Below are 18548 nucleotides of genomic sequence, written 5' to 3' on the forward strand. Positions count from 1 at the left end.
ACAATAGGTTGAGAATGTGGGTTTCGCGGGAGGCGTGCCAGAGATAAATCCCTGCAGTCGCGCAATCATCTGTGTACTCGGTGGCTCAGATGGAGTGCCGGAATGGTAGCTCAGCGTGTTCGGTCAGAGGGTTACGTACCCTCTGTAATAAAAAAACTGAGTTAATCGATCATCAACGAACTTAATCTGATGTCTTATGACGTCCGCCACGAGCAGATACAACGAACAAGAGCGAGAAAACAGATGGATAGAGCGTCTGCCATGTAAGCAGGAGATCCTGGGTTCGAGTCCCGGTCGGGGCACACATTTTCATCTGTCCCCGTTGACGTATGTCAACCCCTGTAAGAAGCTAAGGGTGTTAATTTCATTGTAGTCTTCAATCTAACGAACTGTACGGTCACCGATGGTGTCTGTTCTTTCGGACAGATACCATCTTAGTATAAATATAGTTGAGGCTAACCGGCAACTTAACCATCTTCTTAATCTGTGCGAATGTTTCGAAATGTGGAAGCACCAGTGGGACAAAAGGTGTAGTTGTAATGGAGAGTATCGTGAAAGGATAAAACTGTTTTGCAAAAATCTTAGAAAATATATAGCTTTTAAAAAATAATTCCATTTTTTGGGTACCCCCCTCGTAACTATATTACGAAACTAACTAATTAGCTGACGAGTACCGTTCCTGCATGACTGAAGTTCTTTCCTTTTCTATGTCTATCCAGGTAGCAACTGAGGATGCAGTACGAAGAGCTCACACTAAGCCACCTGCCGATGAACGATGAGTTACTGAACGGAACGAGATCCACCAACGAGCAGCCGGTGGACTGTTCCAGCGTGCCCCTTCCAAGCACTGGAGAATACTACGCTGGTGAGTGCGCTGGACCGCCTTGCTTTCGTTCACTTGACGCGTCCAGTACCTGCAATTACGTTACGTAGCAATAATTAATTACAATGACGGAAAAAAATCGCAACATCAAAAAATTATTATTGTTGTTGTTATGGTCTTCAGTCCTGAGACTGGTTTGATGTAGCTCTCCATGCTACTCTCAATTCTGTGCAAGATTCTTCATCTCCCAAAGCGTACTGCAGCCCACATACTTCTGAATCTGCTTAGTGTATTCATCTCTTGGTCTCCCTCTACCTTTCACGCTGCCCTCCAGTATTAATTTGGTGATCCCTTGATGCCTCAGAACATGTCCTACCAACCGATCCCTTCTTCTAGTCAAGTTGTGAAACAAACTCCTCTCCTCCCCAATTCTATTCAATACCTCCTCATTAGTTACGTGATCTACCCATGTAATTTTCAGCATTCTTCTGTAGCACCACATTTCGAAAGCTTCTATTCTCTTCTTGTCTAAACTATTTATCGTCCATGTTTCACTTCCATACATGGCTACACTCCATACAAATACTTTCAGAAACGACTCCCTGACACTTAAATCTACACTCTATGTTAACAAATTTCTCTTCTTCAGAAACGCTTTCCTTGTCATTACCAGTCTACATTTTATATTCTGTCTACTTCGACCATCATCAGTTATTTTGCTCCCCAAATAGCAAAACTCCTTTACTACTTTAAGTGTCTCATTTCCTAATCTAATTCCCTCAGCATCAGCTGACTTAATTCGACTACATTCCATTCTCCTCGTTTTGCTTTTGTTGATGTTCATCTTATACCCTCCTTTCAAGACACTGTCCATTCCGTTCAACTGCTCTTCAGATTCCTTTGCTGTCTCTGACAGAATTCCAATGTCATCGGCGAACCTCAAAGTTTTTATTTCTTCTCCATGGATTTTAATGCCTACTTCGAACTTTTCTTTTGTTTCCTTTACTGCTTGCTCAATATACAGATTGAGTAACATTGGGGATAGGCTACAACACTGTCTCACTCCCTTCCCAACCACTGCTTCCCTTTCATGCCCCTCGACTCTTATGACTGCCATCTGGTTTCTGTACAAATTGTAAATAGCCTTTCGCTCCCTGTATTTTACCCCTGCCACCTTCAGAATTTGAAAGAGAGTATTCCAATCAACATTGTCAAACGCGTTCTCTAAGTATATAAATGATAGAAACGTAGGTTTGCCTTTCCTTAATCTTTCTTTTAAAATAAGTCGTAGGGTCAGTATTGCCTCACGTGTTCCAACACTTCTACGGAATTCAAACTGATCTTCCCCGAGGACGGCTTCTACTAGTTTTTCCATTCGTCTGTAAAGAATTCGCGTTAGTATTTTGCAGCTGGGACTTATTAAACTGATAGTTCGGTAATTTTCACAGCAACTGCTTTCTTTGGGATTGGAATTATTATATTCTTCTTGAAGTCTGAGGGAATTCCGCTTGTCTCATACATCTTGCTCTCAGGACTGGCTCTCCCAAGGCTGTCAGTAGTTCTAATGGAATATTGTCTACTCCCGGGGCCTTGTTTCGACTTAGGTCTTTCAGTGTTCCGTCAAACTTTTCACGCAGAAAGAAAATTATTAATGTAGAGTAATAAAATTTCGAGAATATATTTGTCTAGATAACATATTTAAACGATGAACATTGCAATACAACAGGTTAATCATACGCCGCGCGGGATTAGCCGAGCGTTCTCAGGTGCTGCAGTCATGGACTGTGCGGCTGGTCCCGGCGGAGGTTCGAGTCCTCCCTCGGGCATGGGTGTGTGTGTTTGTTCTTAGGATAATTTTGGTTAAGTAGTGTCTAAGCTTAGGGACTGATGACATTAGCAGTTAAGTCCCATAAGATTTCACGCACATTCGAACATTTTGTTAATCATACAATGAAGGCTTTCACGACCGGATGCTTCAGCTGCCGAGAATTCTTCCAGGTTGTGTGGCCGTGGTCCATGGAACTCTTCTATCCCTGACGTTTCATCCAAAGCTACGTTGGACATTTTTCGGAAGTGCTTCTGCTTGTGCTGTGTTTTGCCGAGGATAGAAGAGTTCCGTGGACTACGACCATAGATTAATGTAATCACGAAATAAGCCATTGCAAATGTGAAATGTTGGTACATTGATGACAGGTCTAACCGCCAGACTGTTGAATGCAAGCATACAAACGTGCATGCACTGTGTTGTACAGGTGACGTGTGTATGCTTCCGGGATGGAGTTCCATGCCTGTTTCACTTGGTCGGTCAACGCAGGAACAGTTAATGCCGTTTGTGGACGACGCTGTAGTACCCGTCCGATAATATCCCATGTGTGCTCGACTGGGGACAGACCTGTTGATCGAGCAGGCCGAGGCAACATGTCGACGTCTTGTAGCGCGTGTTGGTCGTAAGAGCTGTATGTGGACGCGAGTTGCCCTGTTGGAAAGTAATGGCGGCACAACAGGTCGAATGACCAGACTGACGTACAAATTTGAAGACAGGGAGCGTGGAATAACCATTAGAGTGTTCCTGCTGTCATACGAAACCACACCCCAGAGCGTAACTCCAGTGTGCGTCCAGCATGTCTGATACGTGTGATATGTCGTGGTATGGGAAAACTTAACCAAAACGTAAGGTAGGTAGCTTATCGCACTGGGGGTAAGATAGATACTGCCTACAGGAAAATTAAAGAGACCTTTGGAGAAAAGAGAACCACTTGTATGAATATCAAGAGCTCACTTGTCAGATTGAAACCCAGTTCTAAGCAAAGAAGGGAAAGCAGAAAGGTGGAAGGAGTATATAGAAGGTCTATACAAGGGCGATGTACTTGAGGGCAATGTTATAGAAATGGAAGAGGATGTAGATGAAGATGAAATGGGAGATATGGTACTGCGTGAAGAGTTTGATAGAGCAATGAATGGCCTGAGTCGAAACAAAGCCCCGGGAGTAGACAACATTCCATTAGAACTACTGACGGCCTTGGGAGAGCCAGACCTGATAAAACTCTACCATCTGGTGAGCAAGATTTATGAGACAGGCGAAATTCCCTCAGACTTCAAGAAGAATATAATAATTCCAATCCCAAAGAAAGCAGTTGCTGTGAAAATTGTCGGTATTTTGCGTGTTTTTTTTAAGTTATCCAAGAATTCTTTTGAACAACAAGCTGCATTAGTGTAATGGTTAACGTGTTTTGCTGCTAAGGAAAAGTTCCGAGTTCAAATCTTGTTCGGTGCATATATTTTCTACATTTAAAAACAATATCGAAGTGTCTTACTTCATGAATTAAAATTCCTAAAGTAAAACACTTCGATATTGTTTGAACGTAATTTTTTGAAATTTCTAGTGGCAACTAATATCGACCATACAGAAAGTATAAGCTGTGGACTTTTACCTCTGCAAACTCTTCAAAATTTCGTGCAATGGTTTACTACATTTAATGCTGCACAATAACTGCTTTGAACATCGAAACAAAATTAGGTCATTTATGGGGGGGAAGCTATGAATTACGTTTCGTCGAAGTACAATAGGAAATAAACAATTACCGCTGTTCTTTATTGCAAAAAAGGGGTTGGCGATAATGAATTTCCTTGCTATCGCCTGAATTAGGAGGCTTACTGCCAGCTTTGTTTAATTAATTAATAGAATATGAAGCAGTTGGTACAAAGAAGGAATTTTCAAAACTTTCTTTTATAGAAAGCCTGCTATGAAGACAATGCTTTTGTGCAATTACTTTATTCATGACTGAAAGTTTCTAAAACTGAAGACACTCGTCCATGCTCTGCACTGCAGTCAAGCTCTGGCAACGTCGTTCTCTGTTCATTGGCCGACTGTGCTTTGTGACGTCAGATGCGCAGTACGAAAGTAAACTCGGCCGCCATCGTAAATGACGCTCACTTTAGGACTGCCTGCTTTAGCAATATGGCACAGCCCAGCAGAACAACTAGAAACTTCACTAACGTGGCGAATCGTCCACATAGGGCATGACAGCAACTCTCTATAACACATAAAAGTATTAAACATTGAAACACATGGTTCAAAATATAACGCCTATCTAGGCAGGAACTGTTAATGACGCCCACTGACCTTGGTAAATCTTTGACTTAGTAAATGTGGCGGCCAGTACGAAATAATAATACCACTCAACAAATTGTAAAATACAAGATCGTTTGCCGGCCGCGGAGGACTAGCGGTTCTAGGCGCTCAGTCGCAGGTTCGAATCCTGCCTCGGGCACGGATGTATGTGATGTCCTTACGTTAGTTAGGTTTAGGTAGTTCTAAGTTCTAGGGGACTGATGACCACAGCTGTTAAGTCCCATAGTGCTCAGAGCCATTTGAACGAGATCGTTATTGCACTTGGGTCAGAATAAAATTTCAACCACAGATAATATTTTAGGTTCAGTTATTGAGGCACAGAGAGTTAACACTCTTTTCTAGTGGTAGTTACACTTGACATTACAAAAGCAGATCACAGAATCGGGATTTCGTGCGCGCCTGAACCTACTAAAATTGTGAAACACCATGGCACACGGCCTTAGAGGAAAACACACCTGACGACACGGGCAGAAATTGAGTGAGACACATGAAGTCAAGAAATTCTCACCGTTAGTCCAGAAAGCAGACAAGCATTCGGCGACAGGTTGCAACCAGCGCCAACTCGAGTTATGTCAGTCGCCCCAGTTTCGCCATTACAACGCAGTCATGCCCCGTCAACAGTTGCCATGCCGAGTTTTCTTACCACACAGCCCGTCCAGAAGGACTGCCGCCGTCCCGAGTACACACGCTCGTAGCAATCGCGTACGTTCACAGGAAGTTATACCACCTTTCCCGCAACATTGCGCTGCCACACCACCGGAAACTAAACTCCCCGTCTCACTCCAGCAGCAGTACTCGATACTCTCGTCGTCAGCAGGTCTCTCCTCAGAACGGAGCGCCCTCCGAAATTTAAAAGCAAACGGACCAATCGCGGCAGAGCAAAGCTAAGGCTCCGAAAGACGACACACCACACCTAGGCAAAGATGAAGATGATACGGTTCAAACACAACACGCCTCCACCCTGCCCCCCAATGAGCTCTCGCTTGACACCTCTGAAATCGCAAATGAAGGTGGTATGGGGTCACTGGAATACACGTGACATCTACATCTACATGACTACTCTGCAATTCACATATAAGTGCTTGGCAGAGGGTTCACCGAACCACAATCATACTATCTCTCTACCATTCCACTCCCGAACAGCGCGCAGGAAAAACGAACACCTAAACCTTTCTGTTCGAAATCTGATTTCTCTTATTTTGACGATCATTCCTACCTATTTAGGTTGGGCTCAACAAAATATTTTCGCATTCGGAAGAGAAAGTTGATGGCAAATTTCGTAAATAGGTCTCGCCGCGACGAAAAACGTCTTTGCTTTAATGACTTCCATCCCAACTTGCGTATCAATATCTGCCAAACTCTCTCCCTTATTACGTGATAATACAAAACGAGCTGCCCTTTTTTGCACCCTTTCGATGTCCTCCGTCAATCCCACCTGGTAAGGATCCCACACCGCGCAGCAATATTCTAACAGAGGACGAACGAGTGTAGTGTAAGCTGTCTCTTTAGTGGACTTGTTGCATCTTCTAAGGGTCCTGCCAATGAAACGCAACATTTAGCTCGCCTTCCCCATAATATTATCTATGTGGTCTTTCCAACTGAAGTTGTTCCTAATTTTAACACCCAGGTACTTAGTTGAATTGACAGCCTTGAGAATTGTACTATTTATCGAGTAATCGAATTCCAACCGACGTCTTTTGGAACTCATGTGGATCACCACGCACTTTTCGTTATTTAGCGTCAACTGGCACCTGCCACACCATACAGTAATCTTTTCTAAATCGCTTTGCAACTGATACTGGTCTTCGGATGACCTTACTAGATGGTAAATTACAGCATCATCTGCGAACAACCTAAGAGAACTGCTCGGACTGTCACCCAGGTCATTTATATAGACCAGGAACAGTAGAGGTCCCAGGACGCTTCCCTGGGGAACACCTGATATCACTTCAGTTTTACTCGATGATTTGGCGTCTATTACTACAAACTGCGATCTTCCTGACAGGAAATCACGAATCCAGTCGCACAACTGAGACGATACCCCATAGGCCCGCAGCTTGATTAGAAGTCGCTTGTGAGAAACGGTGTCAAAAGCTTTCTGGAAATCTAGAAATACGGAATCAACTCGAGATCTCCTGTCGATACAGCCATTACTTCGTGCGAATAAAGAGATAGCTGCGTTGCACAAGAACGATGTTTTCTGAAACGATGCTGATTACGTATCAATAGATCGTTCCCTTCGAGATGATTCATAATGTTTGACAGCTGTCCTCGAAGTAACCGATTTGTAACAGTTCGTTGTGTCACTGTGGTGCCAGCTGCTGCTCAGATTGCAGCTGCAGATTCAGTTCGCTGCGCCGGAATCATCCGGCGAACACAGTGGTCTTTCCTTTCGGTTGTGACACTTGGCACACCATACATTCTTGTGACCACTGCTACCAGGTATCATGTAAGTTGCCTGCATCCCTTCTAAGTCTTCCTGCAGTATCGCAGAAGGAACATGCAGCTTCTCGTAGTCCTACTATACGAAAACTCAGTGAGGTGTTGATAATGATGCCTTTGTCGTCTTAAAGGCAGATATAGCGTCCCCAGTGAAGCGGTGCGAAAAGACGTAAGAAACGCTATTTATAAAGAAGAGACATTTAAAACTTGAATGATACAGATTTTTTATCATATACCCGTATTATAATAATTTCTCTGAGTAAGTTTCGAGTGCAAAGAAATATAACAAAATGAACTAAAGAGACAACAAGATACGCTCTTTTGTTAATTTTTTTGTCATCTTCTCTTCTTCTCTTGTCTTGGTTGCGTGTAGACATACATCTTGCGAAAGCTGGCCAATGTAAGCATACACTCCTGGAAATGGAAAAAAGAACACATTGACACCGGTGTGTCAGACCCACCATACTTGCTCCGGACACTGCGAGAGGGCTGTACAAGCAATGATCACACGCACGGCTCGGCGGGCACACCAGGAACCGCGGTGTTGGCCGTCGAATGGCGCTAGCTGCGGAGCGTTTGTGCACCGCCGCCGTCAGTGTCAGCCAGTTTGCCGTGGCATACGGAGCTCCATTGCAGTCTTTAACACTGATAGCATGCCGCGACAGCGTGGACGTGAACCGTATGTGCAGTTGACGGACTTTGAGCGAGGGCGTATAGTGGGCATGCGGGAGGCCGGGTGGACGTACCGCCGAATTGCTCAACACGTGGGGCGTGAGGTCTCCACAGTACATCGATGTTGTCGCCAGTGGTCGGCGGAAGGTGCACGTGCCCGTCGACCTGGGACCGGACCGCAGCGACGCACGGATGCACGCCAAGACCGTAGGATCCTACGGAGTACCGTAGGGGACCGCACCGCCACTTCCCAGCAAATTAGGGACACTGTTGCTCCTGGGGTATCGGCGAGGACCATCCGCAACCGTCTCCATGAAGCTGGGCTACGGTCCCTCACACCGTTAGGCCGTCTTCCGCTCACGCCCCAACATCGTGCAGCCCGCCTCCAGTGGTGTCGCGACAGGCGTGAATGGAGGGACGAATGGAGACGTGTCGTCTTCAGCGATGAGAGTCGCTTCTGCCTTGGTGCCGTGCAGGTGAGCGCCACAATCAGGACTGCATACGACCGAGGCACACAGGGCCAACACCCGGCATCGTGGTGTGGGGAGCGATCTCCTACAGTGGCCGTACACCTCTGGTGATCGTCGAGGGGACACTGAATAGTGCACGGTACATCCAAACCGTCATCGAACCCATCGTTCTACCATTCCTAGACCGGCAAGGGAACTTGCTGTTCCAACAGGACAATGCACGTCCGCATGTATCCCGTGCCACTCAACGTGTTTTAGAAGGTGTAAGTCAACTACCCTGGCCAGCAATATCTGCGGATCTGTCCCCCATTGAGCATGTTTGGGACTGGATGAAGCGTCGAACGCTGGTCCAACTGAGGCGCCAGGTGGAAATGGCATGGCAAGCCGTTCCACAGGACTACATCCAGCATGTCTACGATCGTCTCCATGGGAGAATAGCAGCCTGCATTGCTGCGAAAAGCGGATATACACTGTACTAGTGCCGAAATTGTGCATGCTCTGTTGCCTGTGTCTATGTGCCTGTGGTTCTGTCAGTGTGATCATGTGGTGTATCTGACCCCAGGAATGTGTCAATAAAGTTTCCCCTTCCTGGGACAATGAATTCACGGTGTTCTTATTTCAATTTCCAGGAGTGCATTTGTATTAATTAATCAGATAATACATTATTGTGTACTTATAATTTGTAAGAGGTGATCCCTTTTTCATGTCCGCCTTCCTTGAGTTAACCTGCATTCAAGTAATTTACAGTTCAACACTCGCAGCGGCCGATGTAGCCAACGACGCCATTACGTGGCGATATTAAACTTATAAGAAATTAGCGGAAGCGAAAAACTCGCCCGCTCTTAACATAATATTCATTTCTCCACAGCCGCGCAGCGGCCGATGTAGCCAACGACGCCATTACGTGGCGATATTAAACTTATAAGAAATTAGCGGAAGCGAAAAACTCGCCCGCTCTTAACATAATATTCATTTCTCCACAGCCGAACGAAGTTTCAGCAAATACGTAGCTTTAAGATTCTTATTTTCAGTGCCACATCCGAGAGCCAGAGCCAGGACACCGACTACAGTGCAATGGTTAACGGAGGTTGGAAAAAATACTCTCGTTCGTGTGTGGGCCGCAATTGTAATTAATAACTAAAGATCTTTTGCTTTAAAGTGAACTGACTAGCCGAGGAAATTAATATGAAAAGTTTATTCCATGGTTCAACTTATATGCTCATGTTTTAAGATTCAGCGAGTCTAACAATCGTTAAAGTAACAAATAATTTAAGATTAATATTGTTAAACAGGAGAACACAAAAGCATTTAATCGGAAATCAAAATCGAGGGAAATATCATTTCTATTAAGGACCACCACGTAAATCGGCAACAATAAAAATAATAATAACAATAATAATATATTAAATTACGACAGCCGACGAACGCGAGACAGACTAACACCAACTCATCAGGTCCAGACAAAAAACTAACTAATCCTGACGCCCGTTTCAGTGTCTGTTTAAAGGAAACCTGATTTGCATCCTCACTGTGGCGCTGCTTTCGCCACTCCTATGTGACTGGCGAGAAATCTGAAATGTTCAAATGTGTTTAAATCCTTAAGGGACCAAATTGCTGAGGTCATCGGTCCCTAGACTTACTCCCTACTTATGTTAAGAACAACACACACACACACCCGTGCCCGGGCGAGGACTCGAACCTCCGTCAGAAGCGTCCGCGCAGTCCGTGACATGGCGCCTCAAACCGCGCGGCTACTCCGAGCAGCGAGATGTCTGAGTAGGCATCTTTCCGAAGGCGGACATCCGGAAGGCGTTCGATACAGTTCCGCACTGTCGCCGGATAGACAAACTAAGAGCCTACGGAATATCAGACCAGCTGTGTGGCTCGATTGAAGAGTTTTTAGCAAACAGAACACAGCATGTTGTTCTCAATGTGGAGACGTCTACAGACGTTAAAGTAAACTCTAGCGTCCCACAGGGCAGTGGTAAGGGACCATTGCTTTTCACAAGATATATAAATGACCTAGTAGATAGTGTCGGAAGTTCCGTGCGGCTTTTTGCGGATGATGTTGTAGTATACAGAGAAGTTGCAGCATTAGAAAATTGTGGTGAAGTGCAGGAAGATCTGCAGCGGATATGCACTTGGTGCAGGGAGTGGCAACTGACCCTTAACATAGACAAATGTAATGTATTGCGAATACATGGAAAGAAGGATCCTTTATTTTGAGATTATATGATAGCGGAACAAACACTGGTAGCAGTTACTTCTGTAAAATATCTGGGAGTATGCGTGCGGAGCAGTTTGAAGAGGAATGATCATAGAAAATTAATTGTTGGTAAGGCAGATACCAGGTTGAGATTCATTGGGAGAGTCCTTAGAAATTGTGGTCCATCAACAAAGGAGGTGGGTTACAAAACACTCGTTCGACCTATACTTGAGTATTGCTCATCAGTGTGGGATCCGTACCAGGTCGGGTTGACAGAGGAGATAGAGAAGATCCAAAGAAGAGCGGCGCGTTTCGTCACAGGGTTAGTTGGTAACCGTGATAGCGTTACGGAGATGTTTAGCAAACTCAAGTGGCAGACTGTGCAAGAGTGGCGCTCTGCATCGCGGTGTAGCTTGCTGTCCACGTTTCGAGAGGGTGCGTTTCTGGATGAGGTATCGAATATATTGCTTCCCCCTACTTATACCTCCCGAGGAGATCACGAATGTAATATTAGAGAGATTCGAGCGCGCACGGAGGCTTTCCTGCAGTCGTTCTTCCCGCGAACTATACGCGAATAGAACAGAAAAGGGAGGTAATGACAGTGACACGTAAAGTGCCCTCCACCACACACCGTTGGGTGGCTTGTGGAGTATAAATGTAGATATAGATGTAGATATATAGAAACACACCTACCAACTTTCATTTAGATCGCATATCTCTTTGTGATGCAATATTTTTCCAGTCGGTATATTAAAATAAAAATGAATTTTTGTAATCCCACTTTTTAAATCAGATTAGAAAGTGTAAAATAATTTCTTCTATCGCCATTCATATTGCTAACTGCATAAAGAGATAGTGAATTTTTGATAAGTATGAAAATGCATACCGGTATAAGATTTATAACAAAAACCATAGGACACATGCACTACTTAATTGTAAGCGTTATACCGAAGCCACGGTAGCGCCTAAGGGCTGGCAACCTATATAGCACCAGAGAGCACGAGGTTGTCTATACCCAAGGCGTACCCAAAAGCACCATGGCAAACACGGGCTATTTACATACAAGATAATGGAAATAGACATTCCGAGCACTACTTCCTGCAGGGAAAGCTCGATCCACGGCCTGCAGGAAGTATCGCTACGCCAAAACCTGATTGGCTAGAGACAGCTATTTATGACTTAGGACCAGACCTGAAGTTCAGTCCACGCCGGATGCCGACCTCGTGTACTGCGACCGTTGAAGATTATGCCTTCGTCTCGGAATTGGACTACTACAAGTGTGTTTGTGTGTTACCACGAACCTTGGTGGAAAATTATTATTGAACTTTTGTTTGCCTCAATTAGGAGACTTTTTTCGTTATTATTACCTTTCGTTTGTACGTTCAGTCATCAACCTTATGAACTTACATCAATAAAAGTTGTGTTTGTGAAAAATTGCGAATTGTCAGTCACAACAGTAAGGGTTTGAACAATTCATACATCAACTAGTAAGTACTACAATAGTAAGGAGGTGAACTACTCATGCATCAATTAAGTTTTGGATTCGCCCCAAGTTTTCCGATTTTAAATTTGACGAGTATTTTCAAAGCTGTTAAAAATTCATAATCATTAATCTTCAGGATTATCTGCATGAGATTATGATTCCGTGCGGAACAAGGAGAAATTATTTTGTACTTTTTAGTCAGGTTTAAAAATGTGCTATATTAGAAATTCATTTTTACTCAAGTAATTATTTTCTGCTTTTTACTGTTGCCCGCGTGAAATTTTTTGGTCGAGTTCATACAATTTGAAGAGATTACAAGGGGGGACATGAGTAAGTTTCAGGTTCACTTGAGCTTCTCTTCACGAACTCAACCAATATTAGGCTTCCTCCTACATATATTTCACGAAAGGCCGTGAATATAAAAATGGGAGATTCGAACTCAGATTGAGGCTCACCAGCAGTCGCCCTTCCTGCGAAACACTCGGCGACTGGAGCAGAAGGGGAAACTAGCAGTGGTACACAAAGTACCCTCTGCCACACACCAGACAAGAAAGCGAATTAATGTTGCACTGTCATACAGTTCTGTGCCAAATCGAAATTCCAAGTCTGTAACTCATCAAGAAGGTAGTTTAAAATAAATTACCAAATTTGTTGCTGAAAGGACTCTACTGGAGCATGTATGTGGGACCCGAACATGACATGAATATTAATGTAAACTAAACGGAAACTATGATATTATCAACGTTGTGAGTCTCTGACAGGCTTTATAAAGCGGATTGCTGAATGCGCACGACCGTTGAGCCAAAGACATTGTTTCCAGTCTGAGATTGTAGTGTTGGAGTAAGAGAGTGCTTGGAGCACGATTGTATGTAGCTGCCTGTGAGCGAAATACGATGGAGTAGGCAGTTTTTGTGGTGTGCTGTGTGAAGCGCCGAGTGTTAGGTTAATGAAGGTATGTCAATATTGATGAACATGGAAGCATTAGTCTTCATGCAAGCAAGGTAAAGATGCTAAATAATCATGATTTTTATTTTGCCGGGTCGTTAGTATAGATGAGTTGACCGATAATTTGTAATTGTTGAGTAATCCCAGAATGTACGTTAGCTGATTTTATAAAAAGGCCAGATACATGTTTCACATTTGTAATGGTTTTAAGACTTGTTAATAGAGCTTTATGTAATGTGATGATTTGCATTTATGTGGGATTAGTGAGCTTAACTAATACTTGCTGTTTAAATCTCTTTGTTTGTGAATCAACTGCGAGTAATGTAACTTCAGTAGTCAGATGTTTCTGCAAAGACAAATTTAACTTGGAATATAATTTTTGCTAAAAAAAACTCAATGTTAGTAATTCACCATAATCAGTACCGCCTCCCTGTCAAGGTCATATTTTTTCAAAGAAGTTGGATTTTTCATAAATCTTTTTATTAATCAGCCAAAACAATTCCATGTGCATTTCAAAGTATTACAGCCAGCACTTCGCACCGCTGAGCCTGTAGCTAGTATATTTATATTTTCTATGCGAGACCAGACTATGTAGCGTTCCACCGTTGCTGCTTTAGAGGTAAAAGAATTTCATTTATTTGTTATGTGCACAAGGATCAAAGTTATCAGTATAGGACAGGGCCAGAGGATTCAGTGCCTAAGGGGCTGAATGTATTTTGCAGTGACTGTATTTCTTTATTGATATTGGGAGTTGTTGTTGTCTTCAGTCCTGAGACTGGTTTGATGCAGCTCCCCATGCTACCCTATCCTGTGCAAGCTTCTTCATCTCCCAGTACCTACTGCAGCCTATATCCTTCTGAATCTGTGGTTTTAGTGTATTCATCTCTTGGTCTCCCTCTACGCTGCCCTCCAATGCTAAATTTGTGATCCCTTGATACCTCAAACATGTCCTACCAACCGATCCCTTCTTCTAGTCAAGTTGTGCCACAAACTCCTCTTCTCCCCAATTCTGTTCAATACATCATCATTAGTTATGTGATCTACCCGTCTAATCTTCAGCATTCTTCTGCAGCACCACATTTCGAAAGCTTCTATTCTCTTCTTGTCCAAACTATTTATCGTCCATGTTTCACTTCCACACATGGCTACACTCCATACAAATACTCTCAGAAACGACTTCCTGACATTTAAACCTATACTCGATGTTAACAAATTTCCCTTCTTCAGAAACAATTGGTAGTTACAGTGCCCAAAATGTTTGTATATAGTTTTTGCTAAGAAACAATAACACAGTTAGCACACCACTTGCAGTTACAACACACAACACGATAATTCGAGTTTAGTACCCATTTTACAGTTCAGACATTCATTCAACGAAATCACAAACTTTTATAAATTTTTTAAAAGTTACATATCGAACAGAAAGACAGACAAGAAAATGACAACGATCTCCTCCCCCCCCCCCCCCCTCCCCTCTCTTTTCTGCTCAGCCGTGTCTTCCTGGAGGGCCTAATGATGCTACCTGAAAAACACGCTGGACCAGCATTGCATTCGAGATGTCAGGTGTCATCAGCCCTTTCCACACCCACCCTCACCCCTATGGATCAGGCAGAGAAGGAAGCCAGTTAATATTATCATCCTGTTCCGATCTATTTTTAAAACTTCAAGTCCCTAGTACATCAACAACTTAGTTTACAATCAACTGCAAGGATTGTACAATATAGAGAGATAGACAAGAAAGTCAATAAAAACTTGGTAAAAATGATTGAAGCTTATTGACACACACAGTGGTTACGGTTACTACGAGCCACACCACAAGTTGGGAAACGGGGCCAAATTTCTCGTAGTTTACTGTCGAGTTGAGATTTTCACACACAAATGTTTTATTCACATCTTACAGAAACTAGCAGTACGGCAATAAACAGCCTTTTAAACACGCCGCTAACGGCACTCAAGTAATTTATAGCAATACAACAGCTTAAAATTTTCTTAAAGAACATTAGTAAACAGGCTACTAAAGTAAATACAGAACTTTGTTAATAAGGCACGGTGAGGTAGTGGAGCTACCACCACCGCCATTAAAAAATTAAACTGGTCTCAAAAAAACACACGATTAATGGCAATAAAAGTAATTTACAAACTTGGAGGAATTTAAAATTTTTTTTAAACAAGTGTGTCCTGGAATATCTTTAGAACATAACAGATATGACGGACCCGTGTAAGGCGGCCACAAATCACCCACTCAGGGATGCTCAGGCTAGATAGAATACTGACCAATTTAAATACGCCCGTAAACAGAATTGCCACTCTCAGGTTGGTCACTGCACCGACTTTTAGACCGCAAAAATTTGCCAGAAAATGGTTTAACTTGCTGACAGAATTTGAGCTAACCTCGTGCAAGGAAACATTACACCACACAGTCCTGAATGAGCGACCACATAATCAACTAACAAGAAGCATGAATTTACTCATAACACACGACAGAATAGCGAAACAATTAAACTGCCAAAACTACACCTCTCATCGGACAGTAACGAGAGGAGAAGGAAAGATCACTGTCTTCAATTACACCGGTGCCGGGGACAGAAAACCCGGTCGTCGGAGCCCACAAAGCAGAAGAGACGCTGGTTACACAAAATTATTACTTAATGATTAAACCTTCCACTAACTTAACTTGCAGTTATGTTCGAACAGGCAGCACACGACCTCCGATGGCAAGGATCCACACATCCAACCGCGCACGCGTCGCCAGCGTACCCAACACGCGACGGTCACGCGACAACACGCTCTGTCACCGGAGGTCGCGTCTTCTCTGCAACGTTGACGGGTAGTGACTGCTCCTTCATGTTAGGTGTCTCTTTTTTAAACCCCGGTGTTGAAACGGAGGATTGAAAGAAGCCTGTTAACGTCCCACCAAGGTGAAATGAACAGCAACTACTCGTGGGGCGATTGTGTATACAACCAACATTTGGGGAGCTCTTCCGTCAACTCGACCCGCTCGTTACACACAACCGACATACATCACGTGGCGACTCGGTACAGCCGACCACGCCTTCTTCGCGCTGGAGAGCCACACTGCCCTCTCGTGTCCACCACACTCTCTCTGAGCGCACGCCCCTACTTCCGCGCCACCACACGAGGTTACCACCGGTCAAAGATCTCACTTCCTCCATAGCAGTTTCCCGGAAGCAAGACGCAGACGATAGCAGAGGGAAAAGACAACATATCAAACAAACATGTCAGAGGAAGAAACGGAAAACCAATGCAGTCTAAACGCAAGGTGTAGCACGAGCCGATACACGGCTCACTTATGTTGAAGAAGTAGAGTCGTTGATGGATCCTTATATACATAGTCTTCTTCTTTTGCTTGGGCCTTTGTCCCACTGCAACATAGGATCGGCCTTGTAACTATGGAGTTGGCGATGTAAGTGATGGAAGGTGGCCGGATGACCTTCCTGTCGCCACCCCATACCTCCCACGACGGAATTAGTATACCCCAGCTATCTGTCTCTAGTGTAGGCCATGAAAACGTTTTCAAATATCTATATGGCTGGTTCCGGCGGAGGTTAGAGTCCAAGGACATTAGGTTAAGTAGTGTGTATGCTGAGGCACTGATGACCTTAGCAGTTAAGGGGGGGGGGGGGGGGGGGGTAGAACGTCCAACGGGTCGACTTGGAGCAGGAGAGCCACCACAGGTCATTTTAATTTCCACTGTCTATACTTTTACAAGTCAATTCATAAAAGTTTGTCAGCATGACCAGGAAGGATTCAGGATTCACACTCGCGGCAGCGGAAGTTGAAAAACATAACAAAATAATTTTTTTTTACATGTGAAATTTGATCATTTTTTCACTTAATATTGGCCGAATTTGTTGCTATAGGTACACATTTCTTCATAAATGGATCACCAATTTAGCATTGGAGGGCAGCGTGGAGGGTAAAAATCGTAGAGGGAGACCAAGAGATGAATACACTAAGCAGATTCAAAAGGATGTAGGTTGCAGTAGGTACTGGGAGATGAAGAAGCTTGTACAGGATAGAGTAGCATGGAGAGCTGCATCGAACCAGTCTCAGGACTGAAGACCACAACAACAACAACAACAAGAGAGACTGTTCGATGAATTTTGCACAGCATACAAACCATACGTACAGGTGTCTGAAACTCTAGAATCTATTTAATTTATTAAAAAAGGAATAAGCTGTTAATTTTTAAACTTAATGTTTAGAAAAAAATCAAATTTTGTAGTTAATCAACTCAACTTTTACCACAGCTTGTAATAGATTTGGAAAATTCCAGAGTTTCATAAACCTGTAAGTATGGTTTGTATGCTGTACGCAAAATTCATCAAAGAATCTCTCTTACTTGTGAAGAAAAATGTACCTATAGCAACAAATGCAGCCAACAGTAAGTGAAAAAAATGATGAAATTTCATATCCAAATAAAATTTATTTTCTTATGTTTTTGCACTTGCACTGCTATAAGTGTGAATCCTGAATCCTTCTTGGTCATGCTGACAAAGTTTTATGAATTTATTTGTAAAAGTATAGACAGTAGAAAATAAAATGTCCTGTGGTGCCTCTCCTGCTCCAAGTCGGCCCGTTTGACGTCCTACCCTTAAGTCCCATAAGATTTCACACACATTTGAACAACATCAGATATCTATGAGTCGTGTAACTGAGGCAGGACATGGGGACCAGCCTGGTATTCACCTATCGGGATGTGGAAAACTGCCTGAGAACCACATCCAGGCTGGCTGGCACTCCGACCCTCGTCTTTATTCCGTCAGGCATAATCGACCCTGGGCCGGCGCGCCTACCCGAGTCCAGGTAGCACCGCATTAGCGCTCTCGGCTGGCGAGTCGCTCCTTATACACCTACTACAGACAGGAAATGCATTTGTCAATACACTGTGAAACAGACCCGTGGAAATATTTAACAATGACAGTGGTGGAAAACCTCTTGCTATTTGATTTTCAAACAGTTGAGCACAACTGAACGTACTCAGACATTTCTCTCTTTACTTGTTCTGATCAACACTAAACTGACACACAATATTTTTAGCGCAACGCAATCTGACTTTCAATAATCCCTACAAAAGAATGGCCCTGACTAACAATAACCTATACCTTTCATGAATCACTTACCTCACAGAAATCTTCGTTACTCGAAGTACTGCAATACAGTGAGCGCCACTACTGCTAGCTAAATAAAAGATTCAAGCTACTGAAGGCCGTAACTACTGATAGGCATATTCAGCAAATGAAAGATTTTGATAGAGAGCAAACACTGTATTTGCCTTAATAATGTGCCAGAGTCATCATATATATATCAGTTCATGATATCCAATATTACAAATTTACTCTTTCTGATGGACA

The 18548-nt window shown here is 43.5% G+C and overlaps 1 protein-coding gene across 1 annotated transcript in view; it reads left to right on the forward strand.

The window, feature by feature from the left end:
• Positions 1-732: 732 nt before the first annotated feature.
• The window catches only part of LOC126291447 (organic solute transporter alpha-like protein), a 50439-nt gene continuing 32623 nt past the window's right edge, over positions 733-18548 (forward strand). The window contains exon 1 of the mRNA XM_049984961.1: positions 733-865. Within this exon, the coding sequence (XP_049840918.1) occupies positions 733-865 (133 nt within the window). The remainder of the gene's footprint in view (positions 866-18548) is intronic.

Source organism: Schistocerca gregaria, chromosome 9, assembly GCF_023897955.1.
Source record: "Schistocerca gregaria isolate iqSchGreg1 chromosome 9, iqSchGreg1.2, whole genome shotgun sequence".
NCBI lineage: Eukaryota > Metazoa > Arthropoda > Insecta > Orthoptera > Acrididae > Schistocerca > Schistocerca gregaria.